Source organism: Talpa europaea, assembly GCF_964194135.1.
Source record: "Talpa europaea genome assembly, chromosome: X".
Lineage (NCBI taxonomy): Eukaryota > Metazoa > Chordata > Mammalia > Eulipotyphla > Talpidae > Talpa > Talpa europaea.
The window spans coordinates 69,837,042-69,855,431 of NC_140081.1; the positions used below are offsets into that span (position 1 = coordinate 69,837,042).

An 18,390-nucleotide genomic window follows, 5' to 3' on the forward strand; every position below is an offset into this window, starting at 1 on the left:
CCAATACCATGCAGTTTTGATGATTATGGCTTTGTAGTATAGTTTGAAGTCTGGGAGTATGATGCCTCCATTCCCTTCTTTTTTTTTCAGGAGAGCTTTGGCTATTCGGGGTTTTTTGTGATTCCATATGAATTTCATCAATCATTGTTCTATTTCTTTGAAGAATGACATTGAAATTTTGATTGGAATAGCATTGAATCTGTATATTGCTTTTGGAAGGATGGCCATTTTAATAATGTTTATTCTTCCAAACCATGAGCAGGGGATGTCTCTCCATTTCTTTGTGTCTTCTATTTCTTTTAACAGTGTTTTATAGTTTTCTTTGTATAGGTCCTTTACCTCTTTTGTTAGATTTATTCCCAAATATTTGATTTTTTTTGTTTCAATAACAAAAGGGATGGTTTTTTTGATTTCTTCTTCTTCAGATTTATTGTTTGTGTATAGGAAGGCTACTGACTTTTGCGTGTTGATTTTGTATCCTGCCACTTTACTGAACTGATTGATGAGTTGAATTAGCTTTTCTGTGGAGTTTTTGGGGTTCTCTATGTATAATATCATATCGTCTGCAAATAGTGATAGTTTGACTTCTTCTTTTCCTATTTGGATTCCTTGGATGTCTTTCTCTTGTCTTATTGCCCTGGCTAGGACTTCCAGTATTATATTGAAAAGCAGTGGTGAGAGTGGACATCCTTGTCTTGTTCCAGATCTTAATGGAATTGTTTTCAGCTTTTCACCATTGAGAATGATACTGGCTGTTGGCTTGTCATAGATGGCCTTTATGATGTTGAGGTATGTTCCTTGTATCCCAAGAATTTCAAGGGCTTTTATCATGAATGGGTGTTGCACTTTGTCGAAAGCTTTCTCAGCATCTATTGATATTATCATATGGTTTTTATATTTCTTTTTGTTGATGTGCTGGATAACGTTGATTGATTTTCGGATGTTAAACCATCCTTGTGTCCCTGGAATGAATCCTACTTGGTCGTGGTGAATTATCTTATGGATACATTGTTGGATTCTGATAGCTAAAATTTTATTGAGGATTTTTGCATCAGTGTTCATTAGGGAGATTGGCCTGTAGTTTTCCTTTTTTGTGTTGTCCTTGTTCGGTTTTGGTATTAGTGTAATGTTGGCTTCATAAAACGTGTTTGGTATTGTCCCTTCCTTCTCAATTTTTTGGAAGAGTTTGTGAAGGATAGGCACTAATTCGTCTCTGAATGTTTGGTAGAATTCATTTGTAAATCCATCAGGTCCTGGGCTTTTGTTTTTGGGGAGGTTTTTGATTACCATTTCAATTTCGCTGCTTGTAATTGGTCTGTTTAGGTGTTCTATTTCTTCTTTATCTAGCTTTGGGTGATTGTAGAGTTGTAGGAATTTGTCCATCTCCTCTAGATTGTTAAACTTGTTTCCATATAACTGTTCATAGTAGTTACTGATTATTCTTTTGATTTCTGCTGTGTCCGTTGTGATTTCTCCTCTTTCATTGATGATCCTGTTTATTTGTGCTTTCTCCCTTTTTTCCTTTGTGAGCCTGGCTAGGGGTTTGTCTATTTTATTGATTTTTTCAAAGAACCAGCTCTTGGTTTCATTGATCTTTTGGATTGTTTTTTTAGTTTCAATTTCATTTATTTCTGCTTTGGTTTTTATTATTTTCTTCTACTGGTTTTGGGGTTTTTTTGTTATTCTTTTTCTAGAGCTTTGAGCTTCGAGATTAGGTTGTTTCTTTGAGTTCTTTCTTGTTTCTTGATGTGAGCTTCTATTGCTATATATTTTCCTCTTATTACTGCTTTTGCTGCATCTCATACATTTAGGATATTGGTGTCCTCCTTGTCGTTCAATTCAAAAATTTTTTTAATTTCTTCTTTGATCTCCTCATTAGTCCAGTGGTCTTCTAGTAGTGTGGTTTTTAATCTCCATGAGGTAGGAAAGTTCCTTGCCTTCTTTTTATGGTTTATTTCTAGTTTGATGCCTTCATGGTCAGAAAAGATGGTTGATATGATTTCAATCTTGGTGTATCTGTTGATGTTTGTCTTGTGCCCCAGTATGTGATCGATCCTGGAGAATGATCCGTGTGCGCTTGAGAAAAATGTGTACTCCGTTTTTTTGGGGTTTAGTGTTCTATAGATGTCTGTTAAGCCCAATTGCTCTAGGTCCTTATTTAGAGCTTTGGTTTCTTTACTTATTTTTTGTCTTGTGGATCTATCCATTGTTGATAGTGGTGTGTTGAAGTCTCCCACTATGTATGTGTTTTCTCTGATGTCTGTTTTCAGAGAGGACAACAGTTGTCTGATATATTTTGGTGCTCCTTCGTTTGGTGAGTATATGTTAATGAGTGTTATTTCTTCTTGAAGTATTGTCCCCTTGATCATAATGTAGTGACCATTGGGGTCTCTTTTTATCTTTTTGAGTTTGAAATCTGTTTTATCTGATATAAGTATAGCTGTTCCTGCTTTCTTTTTTGGTCCATTTGCTTGTAGGATTGTTTTCCATCCTTTAACTTTGAGCCTATTTTTATCTTTAGTAGCTAAATGTGTTTCCTGGAGACAGCAAAAGGTTGGGTTTTGTTTCTTAATCCAGGCTGCAACTCTGTGTCTTTTTATTGAAGAGTTTAGTCCATTTACATTTAGAGTTAATATTGATATGTTAACATCTGTATTTGCCATTGTGTTTGTCTTTCCTTTGATTTTATTTATTTATTCTTTTAATAACTTTTTTTTTTTGGCCTTCTTTCATTGTTATTCGTCCCTCTGAGGTTCTGGCTTTAGGACTCCTTGTAGTATTTTTTGGAGTGGGGGTTTAGTTGCAATGAAATTCCGGAGTTTCTGTTTGTCTGGGAAGGTCCATATTCTTTCTTCAAAGAGGAAGGAGAGCTTTGCGGGATAGAGTATTCTTGGTTGGCATCTGTTTTCTTGGAGTCTGTTGACTATGTCCCTCCACTCTCTCCTTGCCCGTAGTGTTTCTTCGGAGAAGTCTGATGTCAGCCTAATTGGCTTTCCTTTGAATGTTACCTGTTTCTTCCCTCTTGCCAGCTTCATTATTTTTTCCTTGTCCTGGATTCTTGGGAGCTTTACTATTATGTGTCTTGCTGTATTTTTCCTTTCGTCGTGGAAGTTTGGTGTTCTTCTTGCTTCTTGTATATCAATTTTCAGCTCCTTCTTCACATTTGGGAAGTTCTCTTCAATTATCTCTTTGAATATTTTCTCTGTTCCTACTTCTCTCTCCTCTCCTTCTGGTATTCCTATAACTCTTATATTTCCTTTCCTCATGGAGTCAGATAGTTCCCGAAGTCTTTCTTCATTCTTTTTCCTTCGTACTTCTCTTTCCTTTTCTGTTTTGGTTCTTTTTATTTCTGTGTCTTCAAGAGTACTTATTCGTTCTTCCATTTCATCAATTCTGCTTTCATTGCTTTTCCCAGAATTCTTTAGTTCTTCCATTAATTCTTTGATCTCCTGCATTTCTTTTACTTCCCTCTTTAGGGACTCAATTTCATTCTTCTGATCGTTGATTATTTTTCCCTTATCATTGTTTTCCTTTATGACTTCTGTCAGTTTTTTAATCACGGAAATTTTAAATTCTCTTTCTGGAAGGCTCAGAAGTTCTTCCAACTTATTGTCGTTGCAATCTGGGGGCTGGTTTTCTTTTTGTGGTGTGCTTTTTCTCTGGAGAGTTAGTTGCTGGGTTGCGTGTGGTTCTTCTCCTCCCTACTGTCTGTTTTCTAATTTGCCGTATGCGTTGGGACACTGTGTTGTTGGGACTGGCCGGCATCTTGGGTGGGCTTCTCTGCTCCCCTCTGGTTCCTCCAGGAGTCATCTGTCAGTTTCAAGCAGTCTTTACTGGAGAAAGGTCCCTGTTCTAAAATGCCGATGGGGGACACACTCCCCTGTGCGCCTTGTCTGCCCCGGCGGTGGGTTCCTGCTCCCCCTCTGGGCTTGGACTGCAGGCCAGAGGGGGTCTGGCGTGGGCGAACTTCCCCCGCTCACCTCTGGCTCCTGAGGAAGCCTTCTGCAGGTAGTCTTTACTGAAGAAATGTCCCTGTTCTAAAATGGTGATGTGGGACACACTCCCTGCGCGTCTGGTCTCAGGCACACTCTTCTGCGCGCCTGGTCTGCCCTGGCTGTGGGTGCTCGCTCTCCCTGTGGGCTCAGACTACTTGTTCGGAAGGGGCCCGGTGTGGGCTAACTCCCCAGCTGGCCACTAGCTCCTTCAGGAGCCTGTGCTGGCTTCAAGTCGCTAGGTGGCGCCAGAGATCTCTCCTAGAGCCCTTGGGAGCTGATTTTCCACCCCGTGGGACAGCGAGCAGAGCGGGGATGGTAGGGTACACCTCAACGGCTTTGGGGTGCTGTGTCTGCCTTGTGCCCCACCGTCGTGGGGAACCCACGCCCCTAATTTCGTGCCTCGGGTCTCAGTTCCAAAGCCCTCAGTTCCAGGACGCGGGCTGTAGCCCAGATCAGTGGCGCGGGAATGGCGCCTTTTGAATCCCGCCCCCCTGCCTGGGCGTCTGATTCCTGCTCACTCAGGGAGGGCCTCCGCGTGTCTCCCCGCAAGCCTAGGTCGCAGGCGTGGGGACCTGGGCAGCTGCGATCCGATCCGGATCCGCGTTTGCTTTTCAACCGCACTGCTTTTCATTGCAATCCACGCTGCTTTTCCGCGCAATCCCGATCCGCGTCTGCTTTTCCAGCGTGCTGCTTTTCGCGCAAGCTTACCGGGCTGCCGGGGCTGTGTGCTGGTGCTGGTCTCCTCCTGGGGGGCGGGGCTCTCTTTAATGGTGCCTGGAGCGCACCTCCGCGGCGGATCCTGCAGGGTTCTCCACAGCTCCCGTTCACGGGGTGTGGTGGCTGAAATAGTTCCTTTCCACTCACAGTCCTGCTTGCTGCGTCCTTTGTTCTTGTTGGCCCTTTTGGTTTGTTGTTTCCCTCCTCTCTGCCGGTCGGAGAGTGCCGACTTTGTGGGCGGGGGAGGGGAGCAGGGTTCTGCGCCTTCCTCCCTTCTGGTCCTCTTTTTTTTTTTTTTTTTTTAACTTTTATTTTTTTTTTTAATAGAGGCATGCTTTATTTATTTGTTTGCTGGTTTGTTTGTTTTGTTTATACATGCACTGGGTACAGTCAGAAGCGCGGGAGGGTGAGAGAATTCACCAGAGCCAGAGCGGGGAGCAGAGCAGGCAGAAGGACCGAAGTACACTGCTGAGGGGAGCAGCGGGCGGCAGGAGAGGTCTGCGCGCCATGTGGGACCCTCCTCCGGTGGCCGGGGAGCAGCCGGGGATCGAACCGGCGCCGCAGAGGCCGTGCGCAGTTTCGCAACCCAGCGCTCAACCGCTGCGCCACCGGGGAGGCCCCCTTCTGGTCCTCTTTTATGGCAACTTTCTTCTTCGGGTAGTTTGCTGGAGTCTTCCGTTTATCTTCCGTGTCCCAGTTCTCACTGGGACCTGCCGCTTTTCCTCCCTATTAACTTTTTTTAATGGGAGATCTTACTCGCAGCGTCTCCTCGCCGCCATGTTGCTCCGCCCCTCTTCCAAGCTTTTTCTTTTTGATTAAACTTTTTTCTTGCATTGTTGTTCATTTTTGTGCAATATTTGATTTCTGCATTCAGGTATGATCCCATAAATCTCCCACCACTACATCATCTGCGAACCATCACCATAGTCCCTTGTGCATACAGCTTCATTTTTAATTGAGTCTTACACATCTTACAGAGGAATTATTGAGCTAATTAAGGGGAAAATAACAGCCAGTGGGAACCACAAGCATACAAACTTGTTAGACTCATTGTGTGCAGCCATGAGACTATCACGTGTAAGTCTCATCCACATACACACACAGGTATTATTTATCAGTAGCTGGATATATGCAAAGGATAGTATTTATGTGTCTATTTGGAGAATGTATGAAATAAGTTTGTTCACATTGATATTTAAGTGGAAAATCCAAGCGACAGCAAGGGCACTTTCGTTGTGTGACACCTTGTTTTGCCTAACACTTATTTGCCATTTCTCAGTTTAGGCTACTAGGATTTATATGTGAAGTTTTTGAGTTTTCAAAGTGATTTTATTAAAAACCATGAACATTATTAGTAATGAGCATTTCATAAAATATACTTCAGAGTAAACATTTAAAGAAATAAATACCTCATGTTCATATTGTTACCTTTGACCTTCTATTTTTTTAAAGGCTTTAAAAAAAGATTTATTTATTAATGCATGCAAGAACTGAGGTGTAGGCCAGGGGTGTGGTGAGGTAAGAGAATTTACCAGAGACAGAGTGGGGAGCAGAACAGGCAAATATTCTGAAATACTCTGTTGAGGGCAGCAGCTGGCAAGCAAGACAGGAGAGGTTTGCTTCGGTGGGTTAGCTCCCTGGCTGGGGATCCAACTCATACTGCAGTGACTGCCAGTAGCTTCATAGTGCTGAGACTTTACCCCTTGCGCCACTAGGGAGGCCCGGAGCAGTTTTTTAAACACATTTTATCACATGGAGCCATACAGTGTTTTTACTGAAATAATTTAGATATTAGTAAACATGGGCTTTGAATTGTTATTTGAAAAAAACCAAAGAGCAAAGGAATCAGCTAAGATGTTAACTCCTTATTTTGTAGACATCACAGTACCTTAATTCATTAAGGAAGTCTCTTTAGCAGCATTCCGCCTATATAGTGTATTAATACATTAATATTTACGTACAGTGGATAACATTTTGAATCAATTTAATCAAGGTTCCTCCCCCCATAATCTGAATTTGGATTATTTGGTATTTGACCTGATTTCTACAGTCATCGTTAGAAGTGAAGCTACATCTTTTGATTTCCTTTAGGCATTATGTTTAATTTACTCATTCAATTTGTAAAAGTTCTTATCTTTTGCAAATTTGTAATTTTGCAAAATAGCTGAATCAGTACTTGTTTGGCATATTAACAGCAATGTGATTGAGGTTCACAGTGTAACCTTAGTGGTGATTTTATCTTGGCATTTAAAAATCATTGTCAAGACCATGGAATTGAGGATACTAGAGTGGAACAGTGGACACGAGGGGTGAAGAGCAGAGGGGAGGGGAAGAACCCGGTAGATGATGATAGAGGAATTTGGGGGCTTTGGTGGTGGTGTGGTATCATACATCGGAAGAGGCATGATCCTGTTTCCCCAAATCTTATGCACTGTGGTATATCAATATTACCTCAATTTTAAAAAGTCGCTGTCAAGAAAATCTCTTTAGCTTCATTTATCTGTATTTAAATTAAAAAAATCACTTCCTCAGCTTTTTGGGATGTAATTAGCACATTATGTTAGTGAAATAAGTCAGAAAGCAACAAATAGACACTTTAAAATGAAATCTAAAAACCACATTAATTTATTAATTTCTGATTAGCAATTTTAAGTATTTCATGCATGTAAGATGTGTAATATTCACTTAATTGTCCTGTGTGTTTTTCTTTTCAGATTCTACTCTGCTATTCCAGTAATGGTCATTATGATTCAGTGTATTCAAAACAGTTTCAGTCAAGTGCAGCTATTTGTCAGGGTATGTGAAGGATTTATAAATATCTGGGTATAATTTCAGATGATTTGTTACCAATCTTTAAATTGAGTGACCTGCGATAAATAAATCTTGTAAAGCTTTGTTGGTATCTAATGAATTTGTGTACTGGGTTATGGTTAGCATCATGTTATAAAAATCTTATGTTGACAATTGGAATTTTGACTATTTTTTCCATCAGCTGTTTTATATGAAATTCTCTACAAAGATGTGTTTGTGGTGGATGAAGAAGAGTTGAAGACTGCAGTTGAATTGTTTCGAGGTGGTTCTAAAAAGAACAGAAACAATGCTATTACTGGCAGTGAGGATGCCCACATTGACTACAAGAGTTCAACTCAAGATAGGTAATAAAGGGAAAAAGGGATGATATCTATTAGATCATTGTATTTAATGTTTCTGTGCATCATTTGAAAGTTGAAGGGACCTGGCAAACTTGTGACTTAGATATTACACACACATGCACACACACAAATGTGTGTATGTATAGAGATATAGTTTTCAATGAGGGAAGATTTACTAAAAAGATAAGTTTTATTGTGAGATGTTCAGGCTTTGGGGGCTCAGTCCAAGTCAGAATCATTTTTTTTTATTGCCAGAAGACTTTACTATCTAATGTTATGATTCTCAAACTTTAGTTGTATATAAATTACCAGGATGCTTTTTAGAGAGGCAGATTCTTGGGTTTGCATTCACAAAATTTGAGATGATGGTAGAGGCAGGAATAATCTACTTTTTAAACAAATACAACCAAGTGTTCTGACATAGGAAGGCCGTGGACCCTATTTTGAGAAAGAACTCCTAAACCAGCTGAGGTTCAGACTGGTTACTTTACACACACATCCAGCTTGTAGAAAATAATTTGTCAGGCTAAGGGGAGTGTTAGGAGCTTTCCAGTGTCTGCCTTTGATACTCATTTAGTGGAATATAGATTGTGTACCTCTGAGGGGGCCGCCCTGGTGGCCTAGGGGTTAATTCTCAGCACTGTCACTCTATAGCTTGAGTTTGGTCCCCAGCCAGAGTGCTAACCTGGGCTGTCTCGCCTACTGCTCCCCTTAGCAGTGTATTTCAGTAGATCTGCCTGTTCTGCTACCCGCTGTGTTTCTGGTGAATCCTCTCATTTACCCCCCCCCCTGCCCTGCACCCCTGGCCTACACCCCAGTTCTTCTATGCAAAAATAAATAAATTTTAAAAAAAATTCTAGATAAAAGGGTTGTATACCTCTGAGGAAGCAGCTGTTATTGAATAGATTTAGTCAAAACCTTTGTGTTTTATATAATGAAGTAGGCATTGTCTTTTTTTTTTTTTTTTTTGCTGATTCCTAGTTTTGTCTGGAAATTTAGATGATCTTGGTGCCTGTCAGGTGTCACCTCATCTTTTTGTCTTGTCCTATTTCTTGGATGTTAAATGCTGGCAACGTCTTTTGGTAGAAGAGGTTTGGTTTTTTCCCCTAGTTTATTTGGGAATGTGGGGGGAAAGGTGGTAGCCAAATATATCAGGGTGAAAGTTACTTCATTCTTCACCATTTGTCTTAAGGGCTTCAGGCTTGTGAAAACTAGGTGTATAATTGCTCTTGCTACAGTATAGCAATATTACCACAAACTTGGCAGCTTAAAACAACATAGTTTCACAATTTATGCATGCTAGCACCCTGAGTACATACGGTTTAACTGGATTTCCTAAGACTGTAATGAATGTGTTGGCTTCTTCTCATTGGAACTTTGACTGGGGAAGGATATACTTCCTCATTGCTATTGTTTTTGGCAGTATTCAGTTTCTTACAGCTGTTAGGATTAAGAACTTCATTGTTTTGCTGGCTGTCAGTCAGAGATGACCCTCAGCTCCCTGCCAGATGGAGTTGGTGATGAACATGGTTGCTTGCTTCCTTATAGTCAGCAAGAGAGAATAGAGAGGTAGATACTACATCTTTATGGTTAGAAGCAAACTGAATTAGAGGGAAAACATAAGGATGTGAACATGGGGAGCCAGGGATCAAAGGGATTATCTTCACAGGGTATCCACATAGGTGACATGAAATGTGGACAGTAATCTGCAAAATATATTGTAGTAGATACTTGTATACAGGAAGCATAAATGTAAATGTTGTAATGAAGTATTTGTCTCAATTTTAACACTGTGCTTTCACCACTAGGTGGTGGTATAGTCATTAGACTTGCATTTATATAAAGCTCTTTTGTTCTAAATCATTTCAATTAGGACTGAAGAATGGGATGCCAGCTGCAATGTTGAAAATATACCAGAGGGGTACAATCAAGGAACTGAAGAAGCAAAGGTTTGAGATTTTCTAGGGCAAAGACTTTTCATAGTCTTGGTTTGCAGCATCATAACTTAAAATAGTTAAGGTCAGATGGTTTGTTCTGGTTATATGGGGAAAGGGAGGAGTTGCTAATGTTTTCCTTTGTGAAAGTCTTAAACTGAGAATGTGAATGTGTGCTTAGTGTTCTCTAAATTTTCATTCTGCAAAATTGTAGATTTTTTTTTTTGAGGCAAACTGAGCATTTGACTATTTCAGAGACTGTTGTTTTAAAAATTAAAGTAATACTACAAAGCCAATAGGTATTCAGTTTGTAATCAATCTTCTGATGCTGTTTCTTTTTTTCATGAAAGCGTATGCTTATCCCTATTCAAAGAAAATAGGTAATGATCTTGGTCTATTAGGGTGGGAGAAATTTTGTCATCTTTATAGGCTTAATATCAAGCAGACCTTCAGTTTGAGGGCAGTCTAATAGGTGAAGTATTTTAACAGTCTCTATGTCCCTCAATGCTGGTAATTTGGGAACAATGTTGAGTATGGTGAGATTCTAGGAAAGAAGACAAAAAAGGCAATTGCTTTTGCAATTGTAACAGATTTTGATCAAAATGAAGTAAACTTTACAGATTTTTTTGTCCATACAATTTAAGGGTACAGAAACACTTGCACCTCTCATGACACTTGAATAGCCCTGGCTGAATTTTTTTTTCCTGGCCGAATATTTAATCCCAGTCTTTGTTGCATAAATTTATAATGTGTCCTGCATTGACTGCTTGTGTACAGTACTTCCCTTCTGCCATCTAAAATCCTTAAGATTATTTACATTTTGTTTGCTTAGTTTCCTGAAATTTTAAAATGCAAGTAAAATTGTCATTCATTTTTTGTTTCAATGAAGAAGGAGAGCCATATGTATACAGTTTAAGAAAAAAAGGAGAAAAGAATGTTAATTCTACCTTCTCACAGAATGAAGACTTAAGGGAAGGCTGATGAGTTTTGTAGCATCATTATTTTTGTTTAAGTCTCCAGAAAATCCATCAAAGATGCTCTTCCCCTATAAGGTGCTCAAAGCCCTGGATCCAGAAATCTATCGTAATGTAGAATTTGATGTTTGGTTGGACAGCAGAAAAGGTAATGAAATCAACAGGATACTTTTGAATCCTGACATATCAAAGAGAATGATTTTGCAAATTGCTCCTCATAGACTTTTAATGTACTGTTACCAAAAATAAACCCCCCAAACCTGGTACTTTAAAGCTTATTAAATACATGACTAAAATCCAAAGGAGAAAACAGATTTAGAAGTGGGGAGGTATCTTTGAAATTCTGATTATTTGGGACTTCAAATATGCAAACACTGTGGAGCTAACCATTGGTTAATTTTAAGATTCCCCCCCAAAATTGTAGTCTCTCATTGATAAATGAGTAGGTTAGGTGTTGGTAAACTATGGCCCGTGGAAAAAATCTGACCGCTGCCTATTTTGGCATGTTATATGAGCTAAGAATGATCTTATATTTTTAAATGGTAGGAAAAATGAAAAGTTAATTATTGTGACACATGAAGTTTATATTAAATTCAAATTCCCATGTCCATAAATAATGTTTTATGGCAGAATTGAGTAGTTGTGATGGAGTCTGTATGGCCCATGATAATTTAAAATACTACCTGACAACTGGGAAAGTTTGCCAACTGTTGAAATAATTGTTTCTCTCTCCTTAAATCATGGTAGCCTTTAGGGCCTCCCCTGGGGGCACAGCGGTTGAGCTCTGGGCTGTGAAGCTGCCCACAGCCTCTGCAGCGCTGGTTCGATCCCCGGCAGACCTCTCCTGCCATGCCTGCTGCTCCCCTAAGCAGTGTGTTTCGTCAGTCTGCCTGTTCTGTTCCCTGCTCTGGCTCTGGTGAATTCTCTCACCCTCCCGCATTTCTGACTGTACCCAGTGCTTGTATAAATAAATAAATGAATGAATGAAATGAATGAATGAATGAATGAATGAATAAATAAATCTTAAAAAAAAAAAAGTCATGGTAGCCTTTAATGTTTCATATTCAACTTCTTAAGCCCTGGTGCACCTAGGTATGATTAATCTAGATGGAGTTTTAAACCTCATGGAACACAGTAAGTTGTTAAAAGCAGTAGGCTCTTTTGAAGAACCTGTGAAGTGTTATTTTCAAATTATACTTTACTGGTGTTAGATCAGCTTTAAAATTGTAACCTCCCAACAACCACCTATTTGTGTTTAATACTATAAAGCTATTTTGGCAGAAATAACCCACCAAAAGTGATACAATGGTCCTTTGGGATTTTTTTTTCCCCTCAGATTTTAGTTTATAGCAGTAACTGTAAATGAGATGATTAATTGATGTAAAATAGGAAAGGAACCAGTCCAGTTGAGCTTGATTCTCCATTTTCTTTTAATAGAACTTCAAAAATCTGATTACATGGAGTATGCTGGGAGACAATACTATTTGGGAGACAAGTGTCAGGTTAGTTCCTTCTCTGAAGAATCAGTAATTTGTTTTTCGAAGATTGTGGTTATAGTTAGTAATGACTTCAATAAAATGTATTTATGAAATGCTGGCAATGTGTTTTTGTGTTTGTGTTAAATTTCAGTTACAAACTTCTGTGATTTTGATGTAAGACTCCCCCTCCATTGAATCAGACTGGCAGTGTAATCAACTGTGCTTCAATAGACACTGTACTCCATTTTTGTTTGGCAGAAGCCATATCTCCCAATGGACTCGAGACTATATGTATTCTTACAGTCTTTTCCCCTTTTTTAGGTTCGCTTGGAATCAGGTGGAAAATACTATAATGCTCATATTCAGGAAGTTGGAAATGAGAACAATTCAGTAACAGTTTTCATTGAAGAAATGGCAGAAAAGTAAGAATAGAATTATTGAATTAATAAAATCTTCACCTAATGCATTTTTGTAATACTAAATCTAGAATTTCTAGGAGATACAAAGTTATCATCAGCCTAAGATGACTTAGCTCAAATTGTAAAAGTATATGTTGACGTGACATTTCAGTATCCTATGTATGAAAGTTCCCAAGTCCTAGGCACTAGCTGACTTACTGGAAATATTAAGCACCATAGCTGTATAAAAACTATTTAAAACTGTTAATACTAATTCCTGTATAAAAACTGTTTATACTAATTGGAAAGCCGGTTTGCTTACTGAGTCTCTGACAATATCAAGATAAGCTCCTTCAGTCATTCTCAAACATTTGCATTCCTGTAACTACCTGAGGGCTTATTAAAACAGATTGAGCTCACTATGAAAGTTTCTGATTATTCAGTTAGTCTGTGGTGAGGACCAAGAATTTGAACTTCCACAAGTTTCCAGGTGATACTGACGCTTTTGGTTTATTTTGAGAACCATTATACTAGGTTATGCTGCTCTAACAACCAAAAGATTTTAACAATTTAAAACAGTAAAGCCCATTTCTTAGTCTTAGTCATTTAGCATGTCCCTCGCGGTCAGCAAAGAGGATGCAAGATGATAGCAGCTCTGTCTTGCTTCCATGACTACAGACAGAAAAAAAATGAAAGGATAAACCACATGCTGGTTCTTAAATTATCTGCTCACATAGATTACACTGTTGTCTCTAGAATGGGCAAATATAATCCAAGGAGAGGCAGCAAGTATCTGTGAACTAATAGTTTACAACAATCTTTCTTCTGGAATGTGATAGGTGCTATAGACAATTGCGAAATTGTATAAACTACTCTTAACTTTTCTAACTAAAAAGAAAATGGCAATAGGAGAGCTAGTGTCAAGAGATTTAGGTAGAAAACACTTGAAAAGGAAGCAGGAGGGATGCAGTATTTGTACTGAAGGAGAATTAAATCTGTGTTGCAGTGACTTCATGATGGTATCTTTTTAACTTAAGGCATGTTGTTCCACTGGCTAACTTAAAACCAGTTACTCAAGTGACACCTCTTCCTGCCTGGAATGCTGTGCCCTGTCGGAAAGGAAGAGGTTTCCAGAAAATACCTGGGGCCTATGTCCCAGAAATGGGTTTGTATGCTGAAATTTTTCATTATTTCTCTTAGTCTTTCCCTTAGTCTTTCCTCTGTCCCTCTTTCCCTTCCTCCACCCCTTGCACCTTGATGCAGCAGCACAGTGAAGACTTGTGTAAACTTAAGCTAAAGTGTAGGGGGTGAGAGGATTCACCAAAGACAGAGCGGGAATCAGAAAAGGCATGTTCACTGAATTACGCTGCTGAGGGGAGCAGTGGACAAGACAGGAAAGGTCTGCTGCACCATGTGGGTCAGCTCCCTGGCTTGGGATCAAACTCATGCTGCAGTGGCTGGCTATCGCTTGAAGGCACTGAGACTTTAACCCCTGTACCACCAGGGAGGCCCTAAAGTGGATTTTAGATTCTAAAACTTTATGAAAAGATTTCTCAAAGAACTATAAAATAATAGAAATAGAGATTTAACAGGGATAATATCTTGGATAATAGTAATATAGATGACACCGTTTTCATGATCAAATATGCCAATACTAAAGATAGTGCTGAGATGTTGATAAAAGAAATTACTTGCTGGTTCTGCCCTCTAAATGGGAGATCTGTTGCATCCTTAAAATATAGAAAAATTCCCTCCCCATGTTTATTTGGCTTTTTTCCCAAGAAAACATCGGAGATATTAGGCATTTGTGGAACAGATGGGGCCCTGAAACACTGAATCTTTTGCTTTAGTTATGAAACTTATTTGCTGCTTCTTTGTTTGCCTGAAAGCTATGTCAGAGATGGACATAAAACAACGGAAGAAGATGTTCAGAAAAGTTAGAGGGAAAGAGTTTTATGTGACTATGGCTTACAGCAGGGGAGACCCATTCCTTCCACCCCGGCTTCAGCACAGTATGCATTATGGGCACGACCCTTCTATGCAGTACTCACAGACGGCTGAAAATGTTATGGCTAGTGAACTCTTTCATCCTCAGCATATACCTCAGAGAGAAGGTCGGGGCTATGGAGTGCCCAGGTAAGATTTAACTGATTTTTAACATAATGTACATCTCTGTTTTAGATCTTGAAAATAATTCCTGTACAGAATTATAGTAACATTTAGAAATACCTAAATACTTTTTTTTAAATTTCTACTTAAAGAAGAGCGAATAAAGGATGGAGATGTATGTTTCAATTCTTGTCAAATGACTTTGTTAGTAGCCTAAGGAAGTGTGGTGCAGTTGAAGAAATGTTAGAAGGTAAAACACCATGAAGATGAGTACCACATATGTGTCACTATATCCATTAATAATGGATAATAACCTAGTAACAGTAGTTGGGAAAGCAAAGCTCTTTATTTGGATGTTTGTAAAAAGATGTATTAATTTCATTTAACAGGAGAGTGAAGCACTACTGTGTAAAAAGAGTTAACTTTTTCTTTCCCTTTATTCTTAGGGATTCATCTCGCTTTATAAACAGGCCAAACATCATGGGGCCTAAAGTTGGTTTTTACCCTGCCCCAGGTAAAAGGTGCTGTCAGAGTTATGATAATTTCTCCTATAGGTCTCGGTAAGTGAATTTTAAATGTTGAAAGTCAGCAAATACATGTAATAATTTTTTTAAAGTTTCAGCTTTGAGATGTTTGAACTGTTACTTAGGAGTTAGGAACACATTATTACCATATTTATAGTTTCTCCCCTTTTTGTTCTTTGAACTACAGTTCCTTTAGACGTAGTCACCGCCAGATGCATTGTATGAATAAGGAGTGCCAGTATAGCTTTGCCCCTGTGAATGGACAGATGCCCAGGGGCTTGGAAGAAACCATTACCTTTTATGAAGTTGAAGAAGGGGATGAGACTGCTTATCCAACTTTACCTGTAAGTAGGTCAAAGCTGCATTCAAATAACTATTTACTTTTTAATTTTTTTTTTAAAGTAAAGATAGTGGATAAATTTTATACTTTTGTACAAATGACTGATTAAAATCCTTCCTGGAAAACATGTTTTCATCTTAGCACTTTTAAAGATAGGAGAATAAACATTTTTGTAAAGAAATGGTAGACAGTGATCTTGCCTATAAAATATGGGTTAATATTTTCTATTTTCTTGCTCATTTCTTTTTGATTCTATAGTACTTTTAAAATATTTACTTCCATAGGTCTCATACAACAGCAGTTCACTTTCTTAGTCTAGTTTCTTTAATTGACTTTCAAAATACCCCTCTAGCCTTTTTTCTGATTATAAAGGGGAAACTACTTGGGAATGTGTGTCTCTTTGATACAGAATCATGGAGGGCCCTCTTCTATGGTTCCTGCTGCTTCAAGATACTGTGTTGCAAGGCAAGGACATAACTCAGGCAAACAAACATTGAATTCCGAGGAGGGTGATTGTCAAAGTGACAGTGGTGAGTCAATTAGAGTTGTTTTAAGAGATGATTATTCCAAAATTACGTATTTATGTAAACTAATGGCAAATCAAAATTTGATTTAAAAAAGATAATTCTGTGGAATTAGAACATCAAGATTCTGAAGTAACCTACCATTTTGGTTTAATGACCTCACTCTACTCTGGCAGCTTGTATTGAGTTACCAGTTCTTGTTTCAAAGCTTGCTGAGAAGTACAGATGTATAGTTTGGCCACTATATTGTTAGCAACTTAATTTTCATCTCTGCATAGGTCTTTAGTGAATTTTGATTTAGTGAGATTTCAGTATGGAAAACATCTATTCCTTACTAGTAAGCCACTATTTAGAGTTGTCCTCGCCAATTTTTGTAATTACTTTAACCTTTTATGTGACGAGTGACTTTTGTAAGACGTTAAGAAATTATTCTTTGCACTTAGGTGTCTACTTGATCTGTAAATGTTACTATTCACTCAACCCAATTGATCATCTTCTATGTCGTTATATTTATTATTACAATATTTTATTCTTCCCTGGAATGTGGTATCTTATATATGAGGAAATTGAGGTTTAAAGAGTAAATTGCATGGCCTTGGTAAGTAGTAGACATTTTTTTTTTCTTACGACAGCTTTATTGCTATAAAATTACCATAAATTCACCCATTTAAAGTGTACAATTAAATGGTTTTTATATAGTCACAGAGTTATATAGCCAGCACCATAGTCAATTTTAAAACATTTTCATAACCAAAAAGAAACCTGTTCCCCATAGCAGCCACCCCCCCATTTCCCCCCAAATTGCTGATCCCAGCCCTAGGCAACTACCAGTCTGCTTTCTGTTTTAATGAATTTACCTATTTTAGAGATTTAATATAAATGGAATTAAGTGATATATGGTCCTTTGTGTCTGGTGGAGACTTGACTTACCAGTCAAGTTCTTTATTTTCTTATATTGTTTCTTCTGCTATTTATGTGGATGAAGAGATATTTCTGGGAATTTAATGAGGACAGAATCTCTAGCATAAGAATGATCTGTGGTGGAGACTTTGTACATGCATGGGCATACATTTGCTTAAAGATGTGTAACCTGTTCCTTAACATAATCCTTTTGCCTTCCCTTTAGCATAGTGGGTACCTTCAGATGTGCTATTCACCTGTAGTGGCATATGCACAGTATCCAAATATTTTTTCTTACCTTAAATTCTGCTATATAGAGGGGTTGCCATACATGCGTGTTTAAGAATCAAATCCAGTGTTTGCTTTGGCAGCATGTATATTCAAATTGGAACGATACAGAGAAGATTAGCATGGCCCCTGCGCAAAGATGACATGCAAATTCATGAAGCGTTCCATATTTTTTTTACATAGCAGGAAGAACATTTTATCAGTTTCTCAGAGAAAAATAGCAGTTTATTAAATTGTATTACAAAGCACAATAAATCCATCTGGACTCTTCAAAAAAAAAATCAAATCCAGATTGATGTGTAGGGTTTTATATTGTGGGAAACTGTCCAAGACTGACCTTTTCTGCACTTCAATGCTATGGCAGTTGTTTTTTTTTTTTTTTTTTTAAGATTTATTTATGCATACAGGAGTGTAGACCAGAGCTGCGGGGGGTGGGGAGGGTGAGCGGATTTACCAGAGACAGCGTGGGGAGCAGAATAGTCAGGTCAACTGAAATATACTACTGAGGGGAGCAGTGGACAAGAAGGAGAGCTCTGCTGTGCCATATGTGGGTTAGCTCCCTGGCCGGGGATTGAACTCATGCTGTGGGGGCTGCTGATTGCTTCATATTGCTGAGATTTAACATCTTGGGCCAACCGGGAGGCCCCGCTATAGCAGTCTTTTTTTTTAACAATGAAATATCTTATTTTAAAGATTTGCTTATTTATGCATACAAGAGCTGGGGTACAGGCCAAAAGGTGTGGGGCGTAAGAGGATTCACCAGAGACAGACTGGGGTATAGAACAGGCAGATTGACCGAAGTACACTGCTGAGAGGAGCAGCAGGTGAGTCAGGAGAGGTCTGCTGGGCCCTGTGGGTTGCTCCCTGGCCGGCCGGAGATCAAACTTCTGCTGCAGAAGGGGTTGACGGCTTCATAGGTTGTGGCTTAACCCCTTGCACCACCAGGGAGGCCCCCTCTACAGCAGTCTTAAAGGAAATTACTTCAGTCCACTGGGCCATCCTCTGAGGACAAGTGGATTTAAAATGTATTATTTACCTGAAAACACCTGTGAGCTAT

General features: G+C 38.9%; 1 protein-coding gene across 1 annotated transcript in view; it reads left to right on the forward strand.

Annotated features, from left to right (window-relative positions):
* Nucleotides 1–18,390, forward strand: part of ALG13 (ALG13 UDP-N-acetylglucosaminyltransferase subunit) — a gene marked incomplete at both ends in the record, with an annotated part of 74,772 nt that overhangs the window by 30,395 nt on the left and 25,987 nt on the right. The window contains 11 exon segments of the mRNA XM_084258489.1: nucleotides 7,427–7,508; nucleotides 7,705–7,867; nucleotides 9,738–9,813; nucleotides 10,812–10,920; nucleotides 12,210–12,274; nucleotides 12,572–12,672; nucleotides 13,686–13,813; nucleotides 14,538–14,784; nucleotides 15,204–15,317; nucleotides 15,469–15,625; nucleotides 16,031–16,151. Coding sequence (XP_084114615.1) covers nucleotides 7,427–7,508; nucleotides 7,705–7,867; nucleotides 9,738–9,813; nucleotides 10,812–10,920; nucleotides 12,210–12,274; nucleotides 12,572–12,672; nucleotides 13,686–13,813; nucleotides 14,538–14,784; nucleotides 15,204–15,317; nucleotides 15,469–15,625; nucleotides 16,031–16,151 — 1,363 coding nt within the window.